This window comes from Haplochromis burtoni, unplaced genomic scaffold (genome assembly GCF_018398535.1).
Source record: "Haplochromis burtoni strain Fernald_Lab_line unplaced genomic scaffold, NCSU_Asbu1 Contig_667, whole genome shotgun sequence".
NCBI classification, from domain to species: domain Eukaryota; kingdom Metazoa; phylum Chordata; class Actinopteri; order Cichliformes; family Cichlidae; genus Haplochromis; species Haplochromis burtoni.
In genome coordinates, this window is record NW_024583028.1 from 98123 (window position 1) to 109266 (window position 11144).

General features: G+C 45.1%; 1 protein-coding gene across 1 annotated transcript in view; it reads right to left on the reverse strand.

The window, feature by feature from the left end:
• LOC102309201 (MAM domain-containing glycosylphosphatidylinositol anchor protein 2) overlaps positions 1-11144 on the reverse strand; it is a gene marked incomplete in the record, with an annotated part of 151758 nt that overhangs the window by 51566 nt on the left and 89048 nt on the right. The window contains 2 exon segments of the mRNA XM_005949564.3: positions 2064-2378; positions 3866-4195. Of these exon segments, the coding sequence (XP_005949626.3) occupies positions 2064-2378; positions 3866-4195 (645 nt within the window).

The window sequence follows — 11144 nt, forward strand, 5'->3', positions numbered from 1 at the left end:
TTCTTCCTGTTCAAAGGGAGTTTTTCTGTCCCACTGTCACCAAGCGTTTGCTCATACGGGGAGGTCTGACTGTCTTACTGTAGAGTCTTTACCGTACTGTGTAGGTGGGGTCACAGAGTTTTCCTAATCTATTAAAACATGTCTAATAATTGGTTTTATTTTCAACCTACATTTTCAGCCACCTTCTTAGTCTTCAGATACTAGATTGGTTTGTTGATAACATTGTTGAAATGTCAGACTTGGATGAAATCTGCTCGGCATTTAATAATGTTGACTTGTCAGGAAACGAAAAGGAAAAATAAAGCATCACTAAGAAGATTTGTTTTTCAAACTATGAGTCAGGTTTTGTTCCTTAAACTCAAAGCCCGGGCTGCTGATTTCCTGTGAGTGTCTGCGTCGACGCTCTGCAGAACGAGGCCCATCCGAGCTGCAGAGGAGATTTGCTCTGACAGCCTTTTAGTGCGGCATGAAGCCAGGAGCTGCAAGTCTTCCCGTCACATCCTGTGATGCTATTTTGTGCGACGCAGCAGCCTGCAGGTTAGACAGAGCGTGACTGGAAGGTGGTGGATTCAGTTCTGTCCGATACAGGCAGGCAGCATGTGTCCGTCAGCATCGGCCCGAGCGCCCGCGGCCGAGGCGGTGAAACGCGTACCTGCTGAGCTGCAGCTGTCGGTGTGTCTTTCAACTGATCTGCTGTTTGTATCAAACTGATCTGGAGCTGTCTGCTCTGGTGATCGGTTTGATCAGTGTGACATTTCTTCTGCAGGGCTTAGGAGACAGCTCCACAATGCATTCTGGGTATTTTAGGGGCTAAAGCAGCAGTTGTTGGTGGCTGTTTACATGAGCAGCAGATGTTACGGTGTGAGCTGCAAGGAGATCTTTGACGGGAAAACGTGCAGTAATTATGCATAACAGACTTCCCCTCTGATAAATAATCACGTACACGAGTCCTGCAGGAGCTGAACCTCAGCTCATTACAGCAACAAAATCAAGTAGAGTTCCTGTTAATTACAGTTATTGTTGCAGGAAGTGCTGTGGTGTAAATGCCTCACTCATCTACCAGGCTCAGCAAACGTGCCCCTCACAGATTTTTGGACACTTCATAGGCTGCGTTCACACTGCAGGCGAAAGCCCATCAAATCCGATTTTTTGACCCTCTGCGACCATCTATCCGATCATGGTGTGACAGTGTGAACGGCACAAATCCGATATTTTCAAATCCGATCTGGGTCACTTTCGTATGTGGTGCTGAATCTGATACATATCTGATGTTTCAGAAAGCGACTGCTGTTTGATGGTCACGTCGCATTAAATCCGTCTTTTACGTCACTGACACAAGACAGACGCCAATTATCAGCGCCGGAGAAGACATCGCGAACGCTTCCTGGCCATCCAGCGAAACTGTTGGGAAGACAACGTGAACATTTTATTTGTACTGTATAATCTGCAGCTATCCTTTGAAGCAGCGCTCCTCTAAAACAGCAATAAGGATCATTATTAGGTTATTTACATTATTATGTAAATAACAAAATAACTTAAAGCAAAAATTGGGAAACGTGAAGTCCGAAGTCTTTATATTAAGGGCCATCAGTCAAACATACTGTTGCTCTGGGTCTAAACAGAGCGCGTTGTGTGTGACGTCTTCTTTTGCGCATGCGGGCCGCTTTGAGCGTTCACACTAGAGCGCGTTTGCTGTCGCATTTTATTTGTAGTGTGAACGAGCAGACAAAAACATCAGAATTGAGCATCACGACCTGCAGAGTGAACGCAGCCAGCCTGTAAACTCAACTCTTTGAGTGGACGTCAGTGAGAGGAGCCACGTTGAGTTTGAATGAACACCTGTTACAGGAGCAATGATGGTTGTTCCCAGATCTGCCTCCACGTTCTCCGAGACACTTGAAAGAACTTCAAGAACTTTGTCTGGGAATCCTGATGCCTGAGAAACTGACTCAGCCTTCTGCTTCCTGGCTACAGCTCACTGATGAATAAAACTATGTTTCTGAATGTTGTGACATCGTGGAGCTGTGTGTGTGGCGGCTGAGTGATGTATGCGTGTTACCCACACTGCACCACCAACTGTATCAAGGCCTCTCTGGGCTTGACGTTGAAGCCGTTGTACTGGCTCGTCTGGCAGCGGTACGTCCCGCTCATCTCTCTGGTCACGTTGCTGATCCTCAGGATGCCGTCGTAGCTCTCCGTCTGAACGGAGCCGTCTGGCATCAGTGCCGTTGCCGCCGCCGCCACCCCGCTCTCCTCCACCCGAGACCACAGGATGATGGGTTTGGGTTTTCCAGAGACCAGGCACTGCAGGTCTACAGTGTCGCCTTCCTGAGCGATGAGGTGAGAGCGCCCCCTGGGGACGGTGAGCTCTGGAGGAACTACAGGGACAGAGACAGGATATCTGCTAACTGCCAAGGTTTGGACCCTTCAGAATAAAAGCTGTGCATGAGAAACCCCCGCACACAAACACATCCTCCAAACACACACGCACATATTTGTTTCAACCTTCAAACATTTAGAAAACACTTAAACTAAAAATGTAAACTGCATTAAATTACAAATAAATGAGCTACTAACTCTTTTACGCTGCGTCCGCACCTACACGGGTGTTTTAAAAACGTTTCTATGCGTTTGGACCTTTCGTCCACGTAAACGGCGTTTCGAATCACCGAAAACAAGTTTTTAAAAACTCCTTTTTTGCGTTCACGTGTGGACGATTCAGCGATGCTTCGTCTCCTGCTTTGCGTTGGTGTGGGCGCCCCGTCAAAAACCTGTCTGTGATGCCAGCAGTGTCCAAGCGTTTTCTTTTCTTTTCATACCGCGCGTGGTTGTTGAAGGAAGAGGAATAAAGTCCAGTGCTTTCTAATTAGGCAGCATTAATCCAGACTTTTGCCTAACGAGCTGGAGGAGGGTGACGTGGAGCGTCCTGCTGTGGCGCCCCTCATAAGGCTGCAGTGGGTATAATGTCTATGCTTTCTGACTCATCTGTGAGGTTAACGTTGCCTCCACACACAAAATGTTTTTGTTTCGTGTCTGATGGAGAACTCGTCCTTCATCTAGAGTGACACTGAGAGAGCTGCTGGACTGTTCTAGCATTTATTTTCCTTATAGGGATTCAGGAGTGACCCAAGCGTGACCTTCATGCGTCAGCGGGCGTCACGCACAGTTTGGACTAAAGCGGGAGTTCGATTACCCCCCGCCTCCTCTCGGGCTCTCTGACTGTTTCTTTCACTCTGCCAAGGTTATGAACAAACAGGAAGCCGCCGGCAGTCGTTCATCTGCCTGACATCTGTCTGAAGGTCTGCTCCTCTCTGTATCTGCAGAAGCTCAGAGCTTTGTACCACAGTTCAAGGACTAAACAACTATTATTTTAATCTTGGTGGCACAGAGGAAACCAGCCAATGACAAGTGTACATGAGTTCATTCCCACTGTATGTTTTTGAAATGATGCAGGATGCGTCAAACAGCTGTCACAGATGACAAGGTTCAAAGAAAACAACTCAGAGCTGCAAGATATTATTTCTGAAAACCCGATATGAGAAGAGGAGTGGGCGGTTTTATAATCAGCCTCAGTTCTGTGTGCGGCAAAGTTCACGCTTTATCTGAATGACTGTCATCAGCAGCTGTGAGGAGCTGCCCTATGCAGAGCTGACGAGCTGGCTGAGCGTGGTTCAGGGGTGACCGACTGCTTGGCCTTCAGTGCCGCAGCCCCATGTCCAATCAGGCTCTAGCGTTGATCACAACAGCTGCTTCGAAGGGGCTGCCAAGTCACCGGGGCAGCTGTGATTAGTGTGTATTTCATTAACGTGCATATTTGAGCTGGCAGCTGTTTGTTAACTCCACCTACCATAAGAGCTGGCCTCACCTGTGGTGGATGAAATGTTGACATCAATGCTAATCTCTGGGGTTCCTCCGTTCCTTAGTGATGCCACACAGGTGTAGGTGCCAAAGTCGGTGAACTTGAGGTCGATGATGTCGAGGTTGGTGGTTCCCGGCGAGACGTCTGTGTCAGTGTGGGTGATGACCATCCGCTCTGAACTCCTCAGAGGCCGCCCGTTCTTCAGCCAGCTGAACTGCAGTTCCTCTGGGGGCGTGGCCTCTACCTGGCAGCTGATCTTCACCTCCCGTCCAATCTGGATATTGTCATCATTGTGGTAAGGGTCAGGTGTGATCCAAAAGCGACCTTTACGGAGACCTACGTGACATAATGGACAAAGAAAGACAAACATTTGGGGACAGAGAAGATGACGTAGAGGACATAAACACTAAAACACATCCGTGTCCTCGACCGAACTTCCAACATATTCAGAGAACAATCCAGTTGTAAGTTGACAAAGATGTCAGTAAAGAAGATGAAGATGCTCAGGTGTTGTGGTTTGATGTGTCTGTGGAGGTGAGGGCTGAGTGTCCGTTTAAATAAGTGCGACTGAAATAAACAACGTGCTTTATCTGAGGGAGCACGAGTCCTTGAACGTCTCCGACAACAAGCGTTCAGCTTCATTCTTCATAAATAATTTTACTCCCAGCAGGACAAAAACAGACCATTCATCTGCCAGGTAAATTTAAAACCAGACATCAAACACGAGTGTGTGAAGAGGAGCTGAAAAGGAGTAACTTTATTACAAGTGTGAGTTAGCTGTCAACTATGTATCCAAATAAAGGTGGTATTTGGGGGTATTTATGGGGACAGCCTTAGCGTGGACCAAGATGAATATCAAAAACGATGAACTGCCGAACAGAGTGTCTGACTCAATGAGCCAATCTGAGCCTAGGAATGAACTGAGAGAGCAGCAGTTCAGCAGCAAGCCGACGGAGGGTCCAACAAGTTTGACATTTACCAGAAACAACCGCTGTTTTGTGGAACTCAGGTCCTTAAATTATTCAAAAGGCTGCAGCATCAACCTGACGGATTTATGAACAGTGTCCAACTCAAAACCTGCAACTGAATTTTTAGGATGACCAGTCAGGTTCTTATTATCTATTGGCATCTGTCACGCGTGCATTTGAACAGAAATGTTAGCTATATTACAAAGTACCCCTCTATATAAAGACTCAGGGGTTGGATGTTTTATGAATATACTTCATCTTTCAGAGCATCCACAGCTTTCCCTGCATGCTCTTGTTTCGTTGGGGTTCAAATTGTATTTAGTAAATCTTTAACCTCCAAAGACCCGAACTCTCCCACAGCAGCATTTTTAATTTCTCTTTGATGTTTGAATATTGGACCCGATGAATCTAAAAACAAAGAGGCAAGGCAGGGCAAGGCAAGTTTATTTGTATAGCACAATTCAACAACAAGGTGATTCAAAGTGCTTTACAGAGACATTAGAAACAAAAACAAATAAAAAGCATGATTTAAAATTGATTAAAACAAGCAAATAAACTAACTAATTAACAAACAAACAAAACAAAGTATATAAAATCAAAACAGATAAAATCAGAACAGTAGATAAAATCAGTAGTTAAATGTAAGTTTTGAAATTTAAGCTTAAAGTGTGGATTTGGTGCTTTATTCAAATGCAGCTGAGAACAGGTGAGTCTTCAACCTGGATTTAAATAAACTGAGTGTTTCAGCTGATCTGAGGCTTTCTGGGAGTTTGTTCCAGATATAAGGAGCATAAAAGCTGAATGCAGCTTCTCCGTGTCTGGTTCTGACTCTGGGAACTGATAAAAGACCGGATCCAGATGACCTGAGGGATCTGGAAGGTTCATACTGGGTCAGGAGGTCACTGATGTATTTTGGTCCTAAACCATTCAGAGCTTTATAGACCAGCATCAGAACTTTAAAGTCTATCCTCTGACGGACAGGCAGCCAGTGTAAAGACCTCAGAGCTGGACTGATGTGGTCCACTTTTTTGGTCTTAGTGAGGACTCGAGCAGCAGAGCTCTGAATGAGCTGTAGTTGTCTGACTACAGCTGTAGAGTCACCAGATTTGTTTTTACCCGATTTTTGTTCCTAAGAACAATGAGAGCCACACATTATTCGTTTTAAATTTTGATGGAACAGTGGCAGCATAATGTATTTTGGTCTAAATGACCCAAAATGTGATGTCCACATATGTGGATGCAGGTCCCAGGAGGTTAATATACTTTTTAAAGTTTGTAGCAAAAGCTCAAAATAATGACAGCTGTGCTCCCTCCTGGCAGACACACCTAAATGCTGCACCACTTTATCCTTGAATTAAAGCATTCATAAGATTTTCCAAAAAGTTGACCTTTGACCTTGAGGTTGTAGTCACTGTGAATCAAACTCCTCTGAGATTTTTAGTATCTGCGTCACCTCGATTTAACTTATTGAATTCACAATTGTTTCCATTTTAAACATGCTGGTTCTTTGCTGGTGGAGCACTCAAAGCCCTTCACAGGTGTCGTAGCGCCGAGCACTTGTTTTCTATCTAACAGTGCATCAGGAGGACCTCAGGATTCAGTTCATACATTGGCATGCAGACTGGGGCAGAAGGATCTAGATCAGGCAGATGACCTGCTCTACTTCCTTAGCTAAGGCTAACACTTTAAGTCAGTCTACTCACAGGGTTCGTACCTGTACACACACACATTTATGTATATATCGTGCTACAATTCACATTTGATAAATGTCGCCATTAATTCACTCTGACTTTTGCTGTTTTGCTTCCACCACGATAAAATGCACTTCCTGCACAGCTCTCTCTCTCTGCACTTCAAGAACAGCTTCCCGTCTCAAATCTCTGTTTTCTGCATTCGCTTATTACCCGTCAGTCTACCGTTGCTTACAGCGCTGTCGGCTGCTGTCTTTGTTACTTAAATGACCTCAGACAAGAAAGCCTCATTTCTGCTGTTCACTACTGAAGAAATTTAAACTTTTTCAAATTATGCAATATTGCAGAATATTTTTAAGTTTCTCTGCTATAAAAATCCAGGCCAGGAAAATCTCCTTCATGTTTTTCTGTTTTATCCTCAGTTACTTTGACACAAAGGCCTCTACTGTCATGCTCACACCTCTGTTAAAGTCCCACATGTATCAGTTCTGATAAATGATCAGAATTATAATATTTCTGACTGTCTCAGGCAAACCTGAATCGAATCAGGACCTTGTGAATCGGAGACGAATGGATTATAGAAATCAGTGATGATGCCCAGCCCTCATGAGCAGCCTAGGCCTGACAGAGGGGATGTAGCTGTGGGTAATAAGAAAAGATGAAAAGAACTATTGATACATTTTTTGTTAAGTTAAGGCCTGAACTGTCTGAAATTCATAGCCAGCTCTGACACGGAGCCATCAACCTCTGAATGCTGAAAAAGCACAGTGTATCCAGGAAACACATTATATGCTGCGATAACTGCCCAGGCGTCCCCTCTAACACCGCCTTTCAGCGGCAAGCAGGTTGTCAGAGGAGCCGATGAGATGATTAAGTTTAACATTGTCTACAATACTGCCAAAGAGTGCCAACGCACTTTAAGCACAAGCACTTTTTCAGTAACTTATCTTTCCTTAGAAATGTGCTCTAAATAAGGAACTTTGTGTTGACAAGATTGTTAGTGAATCATTTACAAGTTAATATTGTCTGTATGGACAGCAATTTCCCCACAAAGAATTGCACATGTAAAACTGCAGTGTTAAGCAATGCAGCTGAAAAATTTGGGTGTGCCTAACTGGTGGGGAATGGGTTAGGGTTAGTGGTGCGCCTTTTTTAAAAACCGTGGCAGAAGGTTAGTCTGGAGCCCTGACATAATGGCAGGTTGCTGTGTAGGCTTGTTTCCCACATCAGTATCTCATTAGTTCCTATCAGAGCAATGACACCCACATATTTTGTCTTGTCTCTTCATATTTTAAATTATTAGAATCACCCTTCCTGCTGTAGAGCAACTAATCCGTCTGAATGGGGCTTAATTATTACTGAAGCCATTTGTCCAGTTTAATCCTGGGACCGTCCACAGCAACGTGCTGCTCTTCACTCTAACTGCTGACAGGATTCATTACCCTCATCACGACTGTTCTGTCCAGACTGATCTGCGGCATCACGCGTGATGAAAACGCTTCATTTTCTGATTCCTTCATTGCAGACGTCATTCTAGGTGATGAAAAAATAACAACGTTTACAAAGTACCAAAGTGGCTCCAACTGAGACTTTACTGCTCAAGATGGTTAAAGAAGTGTAAACGAGTTACTGCGTTTTAGATGTTGCTTACTTTTTCCAATCTGATGATCCTACAGAACTCGTGTCACATTTTCATGTTTGTTGTACATGAATTGTTTGAATCTGTGTGATCACAGATGAATGTGCCTGATCCCATCTGCCGGTGGATCACTGACTTCCTGACGGACAGGAAGCAGCACTGTGAGGCTGGGAAAGAATGTCTCGGACTCCCGGACCATCAGCACCGGCTCCCCTCAGGGCTGTGTTCTTTCTCCTCTGCTCTTCTCCCTGTACACCAACTGCTGCACCTCCACCCACCAGTCTGTCAAGCTAATCAAGTTCTGCAGATGACACCACCGTCATTGGCTCATCTCGGACGGGGACGAGTCTGCCTACAGGAGGGAGGTTGAACGTCTGGTGTCCTGGTGCAGCCACAACAACCTGGTGCTGAATGCCCAGAAGACAGTGGAGATTATTGTGGACTTCAGGAAGCACACAGCCCCACTCCCCCCCATCATCCTGACTGACACCCCCATCACCTCTGTGGACTCATTCCGCTTCCTGGGTACCACCATCACCCAGGACCTGAAGTGGGAGCCCACCATCACCTCCGTCATCAAGAAAGCCCAGCAGAGGATGTACTTCCTGAGGCAGCTGAAGAAATTCAACCTGCCAACACGGACGATGATGCAAGTTCTACACTGCAATCATCGAGTCCATCCTCACCTCCTCCATCACCGTGTGGTACGCTGGAGCCACTATCAGGGACAAACAGAGACTGCAGCGTGTTGTGCGCTCTGCTGAGAAGGTGATTGGCTGCAGACTCCCATCTCTGCAGGACCTGTACACCTCCAGGACACTGCGGCGTGCAGCCCGGATCTCAGCTGACCCTTCTCACCCTGGACACAGTCTGTTTGACCTGCTCCCCTCAGGCAGGAGGCTCCGGTCCATTCGCACCAGAACCTCTCGCCATAAGAACAGTTTCTTCCCCTCTGCTGTCGGACACATGAACAATAACCACATGACTGTCTCCCCCACTAACACATGACCCTACGCTGTGTCACTGCATCATTCATGTTTGGCACTGATCACCACCTGCACTCATGTATATATCTTTCTACGTAGCACTCAAATTCTTATTCTCATGTATATATCTCATGTATATCTCATGCACATATCTTTCTTTCTACATAGCACTTTAATTTTATTGTTTGCACTGAAGCACCGCAGCAATTTCCTAATGTTGTAAACCTCAACATCTGGCAATAAACCCCATTCTGATTCTGATTCTGATTCTGATAGTTCAGAGATTTTTATAGCTCCTTATCATACAGCAATCTACGATGTAGCTGGTGGATGTCATACGACCTGTCTGATTCTGAGCGTAGTTCACAGTCACATCACGTCACGTTGATTATCTGATAACATGGCACTTTGTTGTGTGAATATGCAAAGATTCACCAGAATCTTGTTTTGTTAATCCATTATTCATGTGAGTCTGTGTGTCATTCACAGGGAAATGTTGGCATATTGAATAACATAGTTAAAGTCATGAACTACATCAAAGCAAACACCCCTACACTCATATCTGCTCGAGCAGCTTTGATGGATGCAGAGATGGATGTTGGGCACAAATGGTAAAGGATGCTAAAGGATGGCTGCCTGTCCATCGTTGGCCAGAGTTGGAGTTACAAGAGCTACTGCTGAGGTTTCTTTCAGGAAAAAAAAGTCCTAACCAGCAGCACATTTCAGTGACAGGGTCGCAAATCGTCCCTTCAAGTTGACAAAGTAGCTGCATTCAAAGCCAAACTTGAATTGTGGGGTTGCCAAGTGCACAGAGGGATATTTGACATGTTTCAAGCATTAGCAGGGCCTTGGGAAGAGATGGAGGCAAAATTCTCCCAGCTTGTGCGAGACCACACATCTCTGCTTTCAAAAGAGTTCAAGCGGTACTTCCCAACCACAAAAAGCCCCCGAACTTCAAAAGAATGGATGCACGGCCCATTCGTGAACAAACCAGGTGAACAGAGCGTGTCTGTGCAAGAAGACGATCCACAGCTGCAAATGATGGTGGCCTCAAAAGTACCTTTTAGATCAGCGGTCCCCAGCCTTTTTTGCACCACGGACAGTTTAATGTCAGACAATATTTTCAAGGACCGGCCTTTAAGGTGTGGCCGATAAATACAACCATATAATATGATACGACCAACACACAAACGGTGGTATTTTGTAAATATAATAATAAACCCGAATTCACTGTGTAATTGTGTAACTTTATTAGCAGCCTCCTCCTAAAATGCCCCAGTAACACTGAGTAACATCCTCCTCTCTGCCCCTTTATGCTCTCTGGTCGGTATGGTAACGTGTAAATCTTTACAATTCTTTCATAACACACGGGAAAGACCCAGGGAAACCGAGTTAACGATAAAAACCCTGAAAACCATAAATTTCACATTCGAGCCTCAACTCTTGCGGCCTGGTACCAAACGACTCACGGCCCAGTACCGGTCTGTGGCCCGGGGTTGGGGACTAACATGCTAGCAGTGCACAAGCGTTGTTTTTTTTGTTTTTGTTTTTTTCCCCTTTTCATGCCGCGCCCCCCCCTGCAATGGCTCTGTGCCCCCCCTAGGGGGCGGGCCCCACACTTTGGGAAGGTCTGCCTTAACATAAGCAAATGTTTAATAATCAGAGTTTATTGTATTTACCAGTTCCCTAAAGAAAGTTTCCCATTGAATGTCCCCATTTAGGTTAAAGCGGAGTGTATTTGTGTAGAAACGCCCCCAACAATAATGAGTCAGGTGTAACAATGACTATAGTTTTTAAACACAGGCATGCTTTTGTACTTAGGATAAATCTACCCTTGAGATCAGTGACAGAACCTTTAATGATCAGTGTACTCTGGTACTACATCAATATGTCTAAGATTAAGAAATATGGCACATATATCAATCAAAATCAGGACTAAGGTGAGAAATCTATCCTTTACCATTCATGTTAAATCGACTCGTAACATCAGTGGAAATTAAA